This window comes from Salvelinus sp. IW2-2015, linkage group LG13, assembly GCF_002910315.2.
Source record: "Salvelinus sp. IW2-2015 linkage group LG13, ASM291031v2, whole genome shotgun sequence".
Classification (NCBI taxonomy): Eukaryota; Metazoa; Chordata; class Actinopteri; order Salmoniformes; family Salmonidae; genus Salvelinus; species Salvelinus sp. IW2-2015.
In genome coordinates, this window is record NC_036853.1 from 50,021,324 (window position 1) to 50,038,412 (window position 17,089).

At 47.8% G+C, this 17,089-nt stretch overlaps 1 protein-coding gene across 1 annotated transcript in view; it reads left to right on the forward strand.

The window, feature by feature from the left end:
- sorbs2a (sorbin and SH3 domain containing 2a) overlaps positions 1-17,089 on the forward strand; it is a 103,129-nt gene that overhangs the window by 74,314 nt on the left and 11,726 nt on the right. The window contains exons 14-20 of the mRNA XM_023998478.2: positions 4,679-4,762; positions 6,547-6,603; positions 8,409-8,461; positions 9,549-9,706; positions 10,533-10,574; positions 11,473-13,347; positions 14,784-14,866. Of these exons, the coding sequence (XP_023854246.1) occupies positions 4,679-4,762; positions 6,547-6,603; positions 8,409-8,461; positions 9,549-9,706; positions 10,533-10,574; positions 11,473-13,347; positions 14,784-14,866 (2,352 nt within the window). The remainder of the gene's footprint in view (positions 1-4,678; positions 4,763-6,546; positions 6,604-8,408; positions 8,462-9,548; positions 9,707-10,532; positions 10,575-11,472; positions 13,348-14,783; positions 14,867-17,089) is intronic.

Consider the following 17,089-nt stretch of genomic DNA (forward strand, 5'->3'; position numbering starts at 1 on the left):
AAGTGGTGCGTGCGTATGTATTCAACCCCTTTGCTAAATAATGTCTGGTGCAACCAATTACCTTCAGAAGTCACATAATTAGTTAGATTGCACACAGGTTTATTTAAGTGTCACATGGTCTCAGTATATATACACCTGTTCTGAAAGAGTCCCAGAGCCTGCAACACCACTAAGCAAAGGGCACCACCAAGCAAGCGGCACCATGAAGACCAAGGAGTACAGATCAGGGTTGGGTTATAAAAAAGTATCCGAAACTTTGAACATCCCATGGAGCACCATTAAATCAATTATTTAAAAAATGTAAAGAATATGGCACCACAACAAACCTGCCAAGAGAGGGCCGCCCACCAAAACTCACAGACCAGGCAAGGAGGGCATTAATCAGAGAGGCAACAAAGAGACCAAAGATAACCCTGAAGGAGCTGCAAAGCTCCACAGCGGAGATTGGAGTATCTGTCCATAGGACCACTTTAAGCTGTACACTCCACAGAGCTGGGCTTTACGGAAGAGTGGCCRGAAAAAAGCCATTGCTTAAAGATAAAAAATAAGCAAACACGTTTGGTGTTCGCCAAAAGGCAAATGGGAGACTCCCCAAACAAATAGAAATGGTACTCTGGTTAGATGAGGCTAAAATTGAGCTTTTTGACCTGAAAATGTCTGTGCAGCAACGCTCCCCATCCAAACTGACAACGCTTGAGAGGATTTGCAGAGAATGGGAGAAACTCCCCAAATACAGGTGTGCCAAGCTTGTAGCGTCATACCCAAGAAGACTTGAGGCTGTAATTGCTGCCAAAGGTGCTTCAACAACGTCCTGAGTAAAGMGTCTGAATAGTTATGTGAATGTCATATTTAAAATGAAATATATTTGCTTTGTCATTATGGGGTATTGTGTGTAGATTGATTAGGRAAAAACTAACAATTTATTTTAGAATAAAGTTGTAACGTAACAAAATGTGGAAAAAGTCAAGGGGTCTGAATACTTTCCCAATGCTCTGTAGACCTAGAAGCAAGCTTATATTTGGATTTCCATAAAGTGTACCYATTTACATGTATTCAACGGACGGTGTTCATTCCCTTTAAATGGTTTCCTTTTCACGCAATCCCCTTCCCGATGCCGTCAAAACTGAAGCGGCAGTTTTGTGTTGTGGTGTTGTGCCCAAATCAAGCAATTGTGTAGGCTAGAAGCAAGGGGAAGTAATGTCTAGATGCGTTTCCAGTGGCGATCAGGAATTGGCTGGCTGGGCTGATGGGACAGTGAATGCGTAGGGAGTTCTCAGATGCAACAGAAAACAAAATGCCTGTTTTTGCGTCAAATGCTTACCAATGCTAAACTGTTTTTGTATGGCTTAGAACGCGTCTCAACCAATCACAATGCTTGTTTTGACCAACCCCTTGTAGAATATAATTGTAGTATAATTTACATTCTATAGTGTTTCCTTATAAAGCATTTCAGTGACCCTTTAAAAAAAAAAGAAAATGGACCACAAAGGCAAAGGGTTGGAATCTTCTTTTCACTCCCTATCTGTGTGTCACCCATTGTATTGGTGAGGCTGGGGTTGTTTGCTACATGGAATTGAGGGCAAGAGGTGACGTGAGGGGATAGTTGTGTATTGGGTAAGCTGTATTGGACCGGTCAACCATCCTCCTGGAGAGCCTGTCGCAATGCAGSGTTTTGCTCCAACCCTGTTGTAAACCCACCTGATTCGGTTTGGAGCGACATCTTGCAGGAGGAGGGTCGGCCACCCACGTGCTAGTCTGTATGCTCCATGGACTTGCGGGTGATCGTTTGGGACAGAGAGGGAGGTAAAGGAGGAGGGGGGTGAACGCGAACTCTTCTGAAGTTAAGGACGTTGTTCAGCTTAAAGCAGTCAAAAACGTGTTTAGTTTCTGCAATCAYAAACATGATTTTCCTGTGTTTTATATACAGTCCCACGCTATAGAATAAAACTGTACAATTGTGGAAATGATGATAACGCTCTTTTTAGTGTAAGAGCTGTTTGAAAAGGCTGCCTGAAATGTCTGCCTGTTTTGGTGGGATGGAGTTTTGGCCTGCCTGGTGACAAATGAGTTGATAGACCAATAAGAAAGACGGTTCCAAACCTCTTGTCAATAACAGCTAGTTTTCAGTTTCCCCCTCCCCACTCAGAACACTCCCAGACAACTAGCTAAGTTCTTGCTTGAGAAATTGCTCTTTGCTCAGAAGCTATTTTTGTTTGTTTTCAATTAAAATGATCAAAAATAATCACAGTAATGAACTTAATTCTTACCCAGAAATGATTTGATATTGAGATAAAACCGGTTGCATTGGACCTTTTAACGTCTTTAGACAAGTTCTCCAGAACAACATGGCTTCCTCCCAAAGGGCACCCTATTCCCTATAGCAATGGTATAGTGTAGGGAATAGGGAGCCATTTGTCRCACACCCTAATGTGGGAATCAATCCACGTCGAGCACAGGGAGAGGAGCAGGCGTGGGGAATATCAATGAGTCAGGGATGTCTGTAATGCAGGGTGAGCTATAGGCTTCCTCATGCATCCCAACTACGCTGTCTCTCTCCCCGTTTCTCGAAAGAAAGCCACAATTAAACCATGTTCCTAGCCTTCGTCTCATCACCTTCGTGTGTGTTTCTGGTCACGGTGTGGGTCTCTCCGCTGCTGATGGAAAAACTAGTTCACACACATCTACGCCTCTGGATATGGCCTTCCATAAAGAAGGCTATTATTAACATCGTGTGGTCCACTTCTTGGATTGTAGTCTGATCACTGCAATGACTGGAAGTCTATGGGTAGCTACTAGCATGCTAGCAGATACTGTACCCATAGACTTCCAGMCAGTGCGCTAAYGCTAGTTACCGTTGAYTCGCGAAACTACCTCTTAACTTCCTTCAGACTGGACACGGAGACATAAAAAKGGTATCACACGTGTTCGTCTGACTCATTGCCAAAATCMCAAAGTATCCCTTTTAAATGGCTCCTGGACATGGGTCACCCAGTGAGGGCTGGGGCTCAGCTGAGCCAGCTGGTAAAAGGCACCGGCGTTTTGGCCTTGTGGCATGAAGTAGCCAGAGGGGGAGGGGGGTGGTTGGTTGACCTCTGTAAACCTTTTCTTCAGCTACGTCAGGCGCTCTACTTTCTTATGGGCACGGCCCACATAGAGGCSCCTCCCGTTCAGCTCCTTCCTATTCATTTTATCGACCGCCTAAGGAGGTCAGATATACTCCAATTAGACATAGTACACTCCCCTCCACAGCGCAATTCACCTCTTCCTGAGCTAAAGTAGCTGTTTTGCAAGTCCAATACAAAAAGCCTTTTCCCCCAGCAGCTCATATACTACATTCCCCAGTAGACACGGGTGGTAAATGTCACTGCCAGTCTGCAGTGTGCCGGGCACTGCAGTGAATCACTCCTCCGCTCCACAGTAAACCTCTTGGAAAGTGACTGAGGAATAAGCCCCAGGGCTGGTGCGTAGGAGTCGTTCTAGCACTCTGTAGTCCTTCGGGAGAGGAGAGTTCCTGTATGTTCAGTTATGGTGAGTTTTGCTACAGGTGTAAAAGTTCACTTTTAATATTACGCTCATAGTATTGGGCAGAGTACATGTTGGAGGTTTAAATGAGACTTTTCGAAAGAATCAAATAATTTATTAACAGTTAAACCAACGTTCCTTTTTTTTTACCTCACTTACTCAGGACCACGTTCAGCAGGATACAGTGGTGTGGAACGTTTAATTCTRCGGCTATGGTGCTGTTCTGAACATTCAGTTGAATGGTGTGATTGTAATTGCCCAGAGGGGGATTTCGTATGGTGTGCTGCACAATTTCAAAATGGTCACGACCATATTGATCAGGTCACACCCACCGAACGAGAGCAAACGAACCTCGAAAAGACCGTTTGGCGCTCAACTGGGGGGCGCGTTTCGGCAGGACCTAACGTTTTGAAACATCCAGATAGAAATGTACTYTGTAGAAYAAACGTGACTCTCTGACRTGTAGAATAAGGAATCGCGTTGGCTCTGTTCGTGGAATTTCTATCTGCAACGTTTGATAATGTTTGGCTACTTGAACGTGGCCCAGGTGTGCTGAAATGAACCAGAGTTGTACGGGGCTTATGACAGGAAGATGTTGCCCTCTGCTGGAGTAGTTTACACATTACAACACTTTTTTCTGCTCTGCTTTGGCGCTTTATAGGAATGACTGTGTGGTGTCACAAGCTAAAGGCAGCAAAGACACATCATACAGGACTGTTCAACAGATGGTGATGCAGTTTGKTTTCTTAACCTCAGGACACTTCATGAGCCAATGTTATATCTTTACCGCTCAATTTAATTGASCGTTCTCCTACAACCCATTCAACTTTTTATCAGTTTTTCCATTATTTGAATGAGAGATATGACAAGTAGCTCGGTAAAATGAATTGCACAACAATGCTTTCTGTGACGAGCGTCATAGTTAGCCCCCAAAAATGATTTGTGTAATGGTGGGTGTGCCCCGGTAACAACACTGTTTTTGTCTCTTTACCCCTGGTGTTAAACTCTCCATCTGGACCCACTCTTCTTTACCCATCAACCCCTGCAGCCGTGCGCTGCACACCCCTATCCTAGCCATGAGATCCATATCGCTCTGTGCTTTCTCTTCCTCCTCTCTCTCCCTCCCTCTTTCTTTGTCACTCTCCGCTCTCTCTAGACCTATAAGCTAAACCCAGATGACATAGATTTAGAGAACGAGCCTTGGTATAAGTTCTTTTCCGAGCTGGAGTTCGGCCGTCCGGTAAGTGAGGGTCCGTGACTCCCACCTAGGCACCCCCAGCCTTAGGTATACCCCCTCCCCTCCCCTCTACCTGTTCAGTCTTCACCCCGCTGTAGCTGGGTGGTAATAATGTCGTCCAGGTGTCGTCCACGTCTCGGACTGGAGAGCTAGTGGGTGTGCAGGCTTTTCTTCCAGCCCAGCAGTAACACACCTGATTCAACGAAAGGCTGTTTGTTTTATTTCGCAAACCGACACTAACGCATAATGAGTCAACGTTCTTCAGTCTGGACAGAGATTGGTCGAATCCGGTGTGTTAGTGCTGAGTTGGAACAAAGGCGTGTCTGGGGTCTGGAGTCTGGGGTCCTTCCTGTTGTAGTTGCTTTGGCATGCTGCTGGGTGCTGTGGTGGTCACTGTGGTGGTCGCCTGTTGTGTAGCTCCTTGTGACGGGTCTTCTTGTGTCTCTGCATCTTGGTGAGTTGGTTTTGCATAGTGTGRCTGTCTCGTTATCAGCTGGCCTCGCGACACGTTGAAAGCTCGAAACACTGCAAAACAAAACGAAGTCCCWAGTTAACATGGATTGGTCCTTTTACCACAAAAATCCTCCTACTAARGGATACCTCTCTTCCTACATTGTATAATTTCCTATTTTTCACCAACAAAATTCAGGTTCTTTTGCAGTGTGTGCTTACCGCTGTTGATAAGCTAGTGGAGCAGCCGGTAGAACTGAGCAGAACWGAGATCAATCGAAATAACATGCTAATTAAAATCGACAAATGAATCAGCAGCGTCTGGTCAGAGCATCGTTCTGCACCGTTCTTCATGCTCCTCTTGTATGTTGCAGCTTGTGTGGTTTGTTTCTGTTAGCCAGTTTAGACATTTTGGTTYCTACCCCTTCTCCCAAATTCTCAACTCATTCACTCCTCCTAAACCTTAGGCAACCTAAGGCATTAAAGGTATTGGATTGGTGTAAACTTGGGCTGGATTGAGTTCCTGTTTTCCACCATATTCCTTGCACCAGTCCCRTTCCTTTGAAATCCACGAGAGGAAGTGTACAGGTGCACACTTTGGGGAGAAGGGTGAGAAACACTCTGTCGGTCTGTTAGGTTGAGGAAATGGACTTATTCAGAATGTTCAGCTAGAAATATGCAGTCTAGAAAAGACACGACTCTGATGTCATGCAGAATACGGAATGATCAGATTTTATTTCTAGCTGTAATATTCTTTCTGCTGCACCCTGACCCCACTACTGAATAAACCCAAGACAACATACTCTGAGAAAGATAGAAAAGGTTCCTTAATGCACATGGCTGGAGGTTAGTTTTGAGACGGATGGTTCCGCCAATGTCATGTTTTAGCTAGTCCGTCTTCACAACCGAATCACTGCTCTGTAGTGCCTTATGTCCTTAGTTCTGCTTTCTGCCTCTTGCTCCCACAATCTGTGTGTGTGTGTGTGTGTGTTGCTTTGTGGTTATGGGTTTGTAGATGTGCCTAGCAGTAGTGAGTGTGTGTTGGAGCTCACATAATGTACTAGATGTGTTCAAATTGGCTTAATCATAACTGCAATGTGTGTTTGTGTGCATAATATGGATTTGCGTGTGTGTGTGTGTGTGTGTGCAGCGTGTCTGAAACTCGTCAGTCTTCAGTTCCTCTGTGCTCTAACGGATGTCACTTTCCTCTTTTGTTTTTGTTGTTGTTGTTTTTTTCCTCCCCATGACGCCACTTCCTCTCCTCCTCCACCACCACTCCATCTTCACCTCCTCCTCTTCCTCCTCCTCTTCCTCCTCACCGCTGCTTGGGGCTCAAGCCTCCTAAAAAACGTCTGGATTATAATCCAGACATCTGCCCTCGCCGACTCACCGAGGTAAACGTTGGCATTCATGAGCATCGTGGGAATGGGAGGATTGGGTGGGAGTTGAATAGCCTGGTTCCAGATAATTTTGTGCTGTTTTGCCAACTCCTTGTCACGCCAAACATGTTAGGCATCACTAAGGTTGCAAARTCCTGGTAACTTTCCCCAAAATTCAAAAAAAWTCCAGAAATCCTGGTTGGAAGATTCCTGGAATATCGASGGAATAAGCGRGAAATCCGGGAATCCTCTAACCAGGATCTCTGGAAAACTAGTGGATTTTGGGAAAGAGACCCGGAATTTTGCAACCGTAGACACGGCAACTCCATAAGGAGTTGGCAAGAGAGTACAAACAGACTGGCAGASTTTAACGCAAACCTTGCTAAACAATTGTGGTCTTAGATTGCTTTATTACTAAACTCTGCGTRTTGTGTGATTTGGATGAAAACTACCAGACGTACTGTSACTRTACATTTTCTTAGGCTACCRTACGTCAACACAGGCACARTGTGTACCTACACTGTAATTACACAGCACCGAATGTAACCATGTAACTAGATGACTGATTGGGGACAGTTGTCGCCATGTGTAGTACACCATAGCAGGACCTTTTCATATGGCCTCATCTTTCAGCATCCGTATCAGTCCTATGTCATTTGTYAGTCAGTCATCTCTTTATTGTGTCTTTATTTACAACGGCCTCTCTGCTAGTGACTCAATTCACTGTGTTATTACTAGATGTAAACCGGGTGGTTYGAGCCCTAAATGCTGATTGGCAGGTTCTAATTAAGTTTGTAATCGGTTTATAATAGCTATAAGGCACCTCGGGGGGGTTGTGGCCAATATACCGCGGCGAAGGGCTGTATCCAGGCACTCCACGTTGTGTCGTACGGAAGCACAGCCCCTAGCCGTGGTATATTGGCCATGTACAGTAGCACACCTGCTCTGGCCTTCTTTCTTAAATATAACAGCATAGACAGTACTGCTCTTATGAATTTCCAATATGGATGACCGTTACACAAGAAAATCTAGCTCTAATCATGATCTCGCTCTCGTCTTATCAATTATGTCTATCAATGTATCTCTCTCTCTCTCGCTATCTCTCTTCACTATCTGTCTATCGATGTATCTCTCTCTCTCGCTATCTCTCACTATCTGTCTATCTAATTCATCTATTGACAGCTTATTATTGACGTGAATTTTAAGACTGTATAAATTGCTATCAACCCATGTATATCATGTCAGATATAAAGGTCATATTTGAGTAGGTAAGCTTTGGGATTTAATATGTATCTGCTGGTCTAGGATCRGTTTTCCCGTTGGAATCAAAACGAATAAGATGATATGGACAGGGAGGACCTGATCCTAGATCAGCAAAGGGCCCAGGTCTGTAGCATAGGGTAGAAACGGCTGTGCTTTATGCTTTGTTACCACATGGAGCCAATCCTATGATCCAAAGAGTCCGTTTTGGGTCTTCCAGGGGCGCGTCTTAATCTCCAAGCCGGAAAGCGTGATAGAGCGCCTCCCTCACGCTACCCTTTAGTGCATCACTTCACTCATGCCCTTTCTCCCTCCTGAACGAACCCCTCAAACAGACCACGGTCAGAGATCAACAGAATCAGCGGTCGCAGCTCTCAGCGCCAACCGGTAGGCCCATTCGAGATTCCATACACACGCCATGTGGAACCTACCACGGCGCGGCGGTGGAGGCGGCGTGCGAGCTGAGCATTGTGTGTCCCACCGCCACCTCCTCCACCAGTCTTTGTTCGCGSGGCGCTCACTCTTCCTCTCCCTCCCTTTTGTTGTCTGCCCTCTTTCAGACGTCGCTGTACTTCACTCCGACTGCTGACCGGGTTCCAGAGAGGCCGGCGAGGTGAGTCTTCAATTCTCTCTCTCTTTTATTCTCTGCATCGCTCTTTCCCCCTCCTCCCTCTCGCCCTCTTTCTTTCACACCAGCAGTAGGCCATGTCGTGTTGCGGCACAGTGTCCCAAACTCTCTGTGACGTGTGACGGTGACTCTCCACACATACCCCCCCCCCCCTCTTCCCCAACCCTGCATACATTATCCACTCAGCCTATTGATTCTGCCCTTCAACCCTGTCCCCCTTCTCTTCTCCTCCCCTCCTCCTCCCATTCCCTTTCACAGATGCTAGGCTTAATCGGTTCTATTTGCTCTGAGTGAATGGGATGGTTGAAAAGAGGATGTCATGAATAACCCATGTTCTTCATGGCAGGCTGACAGGGATTGTATTCAGTATAGTTGAAAGTCTAGTAGCCTGGTTAACCCACACTAGAAGTCTTGATCTTTTTATTTATTGACGGGGCAGTTAAGAACTAGATCGGGAGAGGTTTACATGTAGGAAAGGCACAGCCAGTCGGGCGACCCTGGGTTCGACTCTTTCGTCCCCAGGGGTCATGTGTAGTCCGGAGTCGGGACTCTGGCGCAGGTCTAGGGCGTTTTTAAGGAACAATAGCAGTCATGCTACATCATCCTAGTGTGAATTGAATTGACGGTGACGATAACGTTTTTTTTTGATGAGTTGGTAATGCTCAACAAATTTAGCTTTGTTCTTTTAAAGCTCTATTTTACCGCTTTCTTTTGTTCCTTAAGGGTCTCTTTGATGAACCACAAACAGGCGATGAACACTATTATACCAGAGGGAATTACAACCCAGGATATTAAATGAACTGGGTCAAAGGAACAATCTGTAATATTTCCTTGAATTGAAATATGAATTAAGTGCGAGGGTGTTTGGCRTACGTTTCCCATCGATGTATCTCATTCTGTTCCAAACAAAGTGGCGGGGCCGTCGTTGGGCTGAAACACAGGCCCTGTTCGAATCATTTGAAAACGTACTTCCTCCCTTGAAGTAATGACTGATTTAGAAATAATGGCTGAACAGGTGACAGACTGTGGAAGGTGACTTTAAAACCGTGTGTTCTATCACTTTGTGTTCCAGYGCTGCCAGTGACTACAGGAAGAGGAGGAAGTCGGAGCCGTCAGGTGACCAGGGCAAGAACCAGGTCTCCCCGAAACCACCGGACCCTTACAGAGGCAGCAGCACACTGAGGAAACCTGCCATCCGCTCCTCCCCTTCCTCCCCCTCCAAAGTCAAAGGTACACACACACACACACACACAACCACACACACACACAATGCAAACAGAGAGACGTATGTACACACGCACACTCACACATTCATAGGCATATACACACACTGGATCCCTATAGAGCCTGCACCCTGAGGAAACTGGCCATGAATGAGAAACCCATAAAGGATACAGATGCACACACACACACACACACACACACATACAATACAATCAACCTCTCTCTTCCGATGTATAAGCATTCTCAAACGCACACACACAAAAACACACTCGCACACAATCTTAACAACCTCTCTCTTGCAGATGTACAAGCGTTCATAAACACACTCACACACACACACACACACACACACATTCTCTGCGCTCCCTCACTCTATACCCGACAGCAATCAGACAGTACACAAGCCCACTGAGCGACAAATTTCCTCTTTTCACGCTATGCTGAGGGCCTCTTCCAGGTCAAGGAGCATCCAACCCAGTCTAAGTAGCCTTGTGTTGACACTGTAAACAAACAACCATGTTCCACGAGCTAATGGGAACSTTCTAACTCAGTGTTTCTCATTCCAATTCAGGGGTTGCACATTTTTGTCCTAGCCCAGCGCTAACATAGCCAACAGAGCAAATCCGCTAGGGTTCCAGGCTAGCGCTAACACTTGTCCCAAACAAATCGACAAATCAACATGTAACTACGCTGTTGATTAGTCGAAATGAGGTGTGTTAGTACTGGGCTGGGGGGGGGTAAAAATGAAACCCCATCGGGATCCCCCCAGGAATGGATTGGGAAACAAAGTCTGTTGTGTAGTGTTGTCTAATTACGCTCATTATGTCCACAGGTTTCCTCTCTCATAGTGGGGTGACCACAGAAAAGATTAGCGGTACTGTTTTGTCATCTTTCCGTTGTCTGCCTTTGTCAGTTGAACATCTGTCCCTGTTGCATGTACACTGACAAAACATTTAAGAACACCTTCCTAACGTTGAGTTGCAGCCCCCCTTTTTGTCCTCAGAACAGCCTCAAATAGTCGGGGGAATGGACTCTACGAGGTGTTGAAAGCGTTCCACAGGGATGCTGGCCCATGTTGACGCCAATGCTTCCCACAGTTGTGTCAAGTTGGCTGGATGTCCTTTGGGGGGTGGACCATTCTTGATACACACGGGGAAACTGTTGAGTGTGAAAAACCCAGCAGCGTTGCAGTTCTTGAAACAAACCGATGCGCCTGGCACCTACGACCATACCCCGTTCAAAGGCACTTACATTTTGTGTCTTGCCCATTCACCCTCTGAATAGCACACATACACAATCCATGTCTCGTAAAAATCCTTCTTTAACCTGTCTCCTCCCCTTCATCCACACTGATTGAAGTGGATTTAACGAGTGACATCAGTAAGTGATCATAGCTTTCACCTGGTCAGTCTATGTCATGGAAAGAGCAGGTGTTCTTAATGTTTTGTACACTCAGTGTATAGTATATMGTGAAAAGGATGTGAGATGTGTAAATGTAAATCTCTCCGTCTCTCTCTCTCCACCATTGTCCTCCTGTGTTTGACACAGTGGAACTGATGTTCAAGTGCTCCGTTTTAGCCTCTCTCTCGTTCTCACCCTCTCTCCACCATTGCATGATGAAGGCTACAGTATGTTCAAGTGTTCTGTTATAGCCTCTATTTCTCCTTCTCTATTTCTTYATCTCTGTATTCCTCTCTCTCTCTGCGTTGTTAATATCCTCCTCCTCTGTTCCTCTCTACCACGCTGCTCTGGTTTATGGGATCGTCTGAAAGGTGGGGWCACGTGCGAAATGACCTACTCCCCCCGTTTGAGCTCTTCCCCGGGCCCGTACCTCCGCTCCCCTCTCTCCCCCATGCCCTCCAACCTCGCCCACCRTCGCTACGRCGAYGATGCCAACCCGGGGGCAGCCTCCTCACCCTCCTCGCCCCTCAARCGCGCCGTCTGCTTCAAGAACGGCTGGCAGACGCGGCGGCAGGACGCCGAGACATGGAGCAGCACAGAAGAGGCGCCGCCCGCAAAGCTGAAGTCGCGTAGCTGCGACAACCTGCTCAACGACGGGCACCCAGYGGGCACCGGCGGGCACAAGGCTACCCGTTCGGAGAGCGCCGGGTCACTGGTATTCGACAACCCATTGGGGCAAACCGCATCGTCCTCTACTCGCTCCTTGCCTCGCCCGCACCGGCGACGTGCCCACGACGCGCCAGGCTTCCTGAAGCTCTACCGCAAGATGCACCACATCGACCGCGCCCAGCTGCTGCCCTCTGACGTCATCCGCTCAGTCCGTGCCCGCATCCTGGAGCTGGAGCGCCAGCCTCACCTCTTCCCCCGAAAACTCTCCCCCTGGGGGCCGTCGTGGGGCCTGGAGGTCCCTCGCGATACGGTGCCAATGCRCATCTCCACGTACGAGCAACTCATCCAGAAGTCCAAGTCCATGCCCGACTTGGGAGATAGCGAGGTCCCATCTGGCGCAACCACGCCCGGYGGGTCATCGTCCCGTGCCAGTAGTAGCGGGGGAGGAGGCGGCGGGGGCAGGGAGCCACCCGGGTACCCCAAACGCCGTTTCTCMATTGAGTCTCTGCTAGAAGAGGACATTAACAACGGGAATGGGAACGGGACGTCCCATCACACTTTTGACCACCATCACACTCACCAGGGGGCGAGGAACCCGCCCGAGGGTCAGCCCCGCCTCGCCCTGGACCCCCACCACCGCGATTTCCCCGACCCCCTCGTTTATCGACGCGAAGCTGTCCCGGGGGCCGAGTACTCTGAGTCGGAGCAGGATGCAGCCGCCTCGGACCTCAGTGACTTTGTCCAAGTCGAAGGATCCTCCTTCTGCAGCGAGAGCGACTTCGACCACTGCTCGCTCACCTCGTCAGTCGAGAGCTTCTACGGCCCCTCCTCCCACCACCACCTTCGCCACCACCACAGCCACAGCCACCACAACCCCAGTCATCAGTCCCTCGGTCAGGGTCAGGGCTACCAGCACCGTCACCTCATCAGCTCGTGTAAAGGACGCTGCCCGGCCTCCAACACCCGCTTCACCACCATGCTGCGCCACGAGCGGGAGCGGGCCCGCCAGGAGCTCCGGCAGAAACCCCCCCAGACACAGCAAACCAGACACGGGGGAAGGGGAGGGAGCGGAGGGGACCACCATGCCCTACCCCCCTCGTCCCAAGCAGCCCAAACCCAGCAGGGGATGTCCAAACTGGCCTTCCTCATCAGTCCTGTGCCTTTCCGAAGGAAAAAGGGGGATTCTCCACCCACTTCGAGAAGGAGTAGTGGAGGTCGAAGTACCAGGCCCAAGTCTAAAGAAGCCGTCTATGAAGCTTTGGATGCGGCCTTGAGGGATATCTACGAACACATCCAAGCGGAGCGAGGCCGGAGTGGCTCTAGGCTACCAGACGATAGCATCCTCCGGAGGCTACTGGCTGAGATCCTCCCGGATGTGCCCGAGAGGAGCTCCTCGTTGCGGGGACAGAGGGGGAGCCGCAAGGGGGGTCCCTCCTCGAGCTCCTCGTACCCCGACGAGAGTCCAACAGGGTATGGCTCGTCGCCGCAGCTACAGTCGCCGCTAAGTACCTCTTACAGTCTCCGTACAGACGCCTCCAATAACGACTATGGAGAGGAGCCAGGCAACGGCAACGCAGGTGGAGCAYGCAMACACACATATATACACACACTTGTACTACAAACACACGCACACACACCAGCCCTCAGTCCATCATCTCYCTCCTCGACTCCCCCCAGTACTGCCTGCCTGTGACCACCTCCCCTCCTACCAGTCACTGTGCTCCAGCAACGGGCCAATGAACAGAGCTGAGGTTAAAGAAGCCCTGTTCCTATTGGCTCATCCTCAAGACACCCAGGGACCGCATGCTTCCTCTTCATTCCCTTATGTGGTTAAAGGATTGTGTTGTTCACTGAGATGTATGTTGTGTTATTGTCTGTATTTTTATTTTTGCTGCTTGTTTCCCAGTTGTTTTTGGTGTATTGTTTCACTCCCCTTTRGTACGTGCCTTGTTACGTTGAAAATCATTTATGATTTTGTCAGGGATGGTTTATCAATTGGATGAGTATATTTTTGGAATGTACAGCGAGCTCAAAGTATTGGGGCAGTGACGCCATTGYTGTTTTGGCTCTGTACTCCAGCGAGTGTACACTTTTGGATTTGAAATGATACAATKACTATGAGTTTAATCCTTACGAGTCTAAAAAAGTCCCCCGTTCGTCAATCTAAGTAGCAAAGTAAAAGGATCCCCGTCGAAATTCGACGGCCTAAGCTAGAGATATTGCACGGGCTGCGTCTCAATCCACCRCAYCCGCCTACGGTGGCCTTCTGCGGTGGAAGGTGGCCGAGCTGCAGCGGTGTTTGTCAGACCATGAGACAAAACAACAACAACAACAATTGTCACTCTCCCAATACTTTTGGAGCTCACCGTATGCACTTGCTGGTATAAATGACTTCTCCTTCTGTTCTCTCCTGTTCAAATGTTCTGTTCTCGTTTTGTGACGTGCATGCTTTTCCTTTTGATCATACTGTGCTACACTATCCAAACCATGTGTTTTCCCTGAAATGGAAATCAAATGCATTTGAATTCATTTATTATCATTTTATTTTGTCATTTCCTGCCCGACACTCATTTCCTGGATGACATCACTACCCTGAATGACATCATCACCCGTTGCGTAAACCAACGTGGTTTTACTCAGGGAGGYGCAACGCTACAGAACGCTAAGACACGGAATATATTGACTAGAACAGACATTCCTCTTTTGATCATGGGGAATAGACAWTTGTGTCAGCTCTATAATGTTGCATTTCCACCTGCAACGTTCTGCACATTTCACCCTTCTGAATCCTCCCATGGGAAATGTAACGGATAGAGCCAACATGATATTCTGCATAAAAGACAATCATGTCAGTTTCTGCACAATACATTTCTATCTGAGCATGCTGTAACGGTTTCGCCCTTCTGAACATGCCTCCTGGCGTCGCTGTGCACGTGTCGTCCCATCGCCATGGCAACACTGTTTTGTAGACCCTTATGATAACCTTTGACCCCTGTGCTGTTCTCCCTCACAGAGCAGGATGCCTCCAGGGGGTACAACACAACCACCAGCGACGGGGGAGGGGGGCAGACCAAACGAGCCACCCCTGACAGAGAGGTAGCCAAACCAGAACTTTGATTTTCCAGACTAACTTTGATGATGAATGACACWTGGAAGTATAGCATCRCGAGACTAGCTAAACCAGYACATCCCGGTGTTTCCCTTAGTTTATTTATTTTGCAGGCGGGGCGCATTAAATCTGCAACATTTTCAATTGAAATCAATTGAAGCCACWTTCTTTTAGGTGSGGTCCAAAGAGCTAGCTAGTCTATTCAATGCAAGGGGAAACACTTGTACTCCTATTTAGAAGATGTGTTTTATTTTTAGCAGGCTATTACACCACTGGCCCAAAGGGGGCAGAAGTACTGATTGTTTTCTTCTCTACCTAGTACTTGATTGATTCAATAAGAATAATTTCACTGTCCTGATAACCTTTACATTTCAACATAATTGTATCATATCTAGTAACACATGGCTGCTCTCTTTCTCTTTACCTCTCGCTCTCTCTCCCTCTCTCTCTCTTTACCTCTAACGCTTTCTCTCTTACCTCCGCTCTCACTCCCATCTCTCTCTCTTTAACTTATGTCTTTCTCTCTTTACCTCGTCTCCCCTCTCTCTCTTACTCTACGTCTTTCTCTCTTTACCCTTCGCTTCTCCTCCCTCTCTCTCTTTACTCTATGTCTTTCCTCTCTTTACTCTCGCCTCATCCTCTCTTTCTCTTTACCTCTGTTCTTCTCTTTTAACCTTCCTCTCCTCTCGCTCTCTCTCTTTACCTCAGCTCTGTTCTTCTTTACCTCTCGCTCTCTCTCCCTCTCTCTCTTTTACCTCTACGTGTCTTTCTCTCTTTACCTCTCGCTCTCCTTCTCCTCTCTCCTCTTTACCTCTGACGTTTGCTCTCGTTTACCTTCTCGCTCTCCATCTGCTCCTCGTCTCTCTTTTTACCTCTAACGTCTTTCTTCTTCTTTTACCCTCTCCGCCTCTCTCTCCTTCTCATCTTTACCTCTACGTCTTGTCTCTCTTTTACTCTCGCTCTCACTCCCTCCTCTCTCCTCTTTACCTCATGTCTTCTCTTTTACCTCTCCGCTCTCGTTCCCTCCTCTCTTATACCTCTACGTTTTCTCATCTTTACCGTCTCGCTCTCTCTCCTCTCTTCTTTAACTCTACGTCTTTCTCTCTTTTACCTCTCGCCTACACTCCCTCTCTTTCTGCTTTATTCTATGTCTTTCTCTCTTACCCTCTCGCTTCATCTTCCTCCCTCCCTCTCTCCCCTACCTCTACGTTCTTTCTCTCTTATACCCTCTCTCTCCTCTCATCTCTTTAACTCTACTACGTCTTTCTCTCTTTACTCTCTCTCCTCTTCTCTTACGTCTACGTCTTTCCCTCGTTACCTCTCGCTCCTCTCCCTCTCCCTCTTCTCTCTTACCTCTGACGTCTTTCTCCTTTCCCTCACGTTCCGGGTCTCCTCTCTCTTTACCTCTACGTCTTCTCTCTTTTACCTCTCGCTTCCCTTCTCCTCTCTCTCTTTACCGTCTAACGTCTTCTGCTTTTACCTTCGCTCTCTCTCCCCTCCTTTTACCCCTCACGTCTTCTCTCTTTACCTCTCCTCCTCTCTCTCTCCCTCTTTATCTCTGCGTCTTTCTCTCTTTACCTCTTCGCGTCTCCTCCCTCCGCTCTCTCTCCTCTTTATCTCGTCGTTCCTCTTCCTTTTCTCTGGTCTCTCCCCCCTGTCTTTACCTTCTACGTCTTTCCCTCTTCTCGCTCTCTCCCTGCTCTCTTTTACTCTACGCTCTCTTTCATTACCTCTGCCTCCTCTCCCCTTCTCTTACCTCTACGTCTTTCTCTTAACTCTCTCACTTCCCTCCCTCTCTCTCTTTACTCTATGTCTTGCTCTTTTACCTCCGTCTTTACCTCTCTTCCTCTTTACCTCCGCCTCACCCTCTGCTCTCTTACTCTAACGTTTCTTCTTCTTCTTACCCTCCTCTCCTCCTCTCTCCGTTTACCTCAACGTCTTCTCTCTTTACCTCCCATCTCTCTCCCTCTCTCTCTCCTCTCCTTTTACCTCTGCGTCTTTCTCTCTTTACATCTCGCTCAACATCCCTCCTCTCTATCCTGCGTCTTCTTATCTCTGTCTTCTCTGGCTTTATCTCCGCTCTCTCTCCCTCTCCTCCTTTACCCGTCTAAAATACGTCTTTCTCGCTTGTTACTCGTCTCTCCTTCTTTTTCTCTACGTCTTTCTCTCCTTTAACCTAAATTCGTCTCCAGTCCTACACTCTTCTCTTC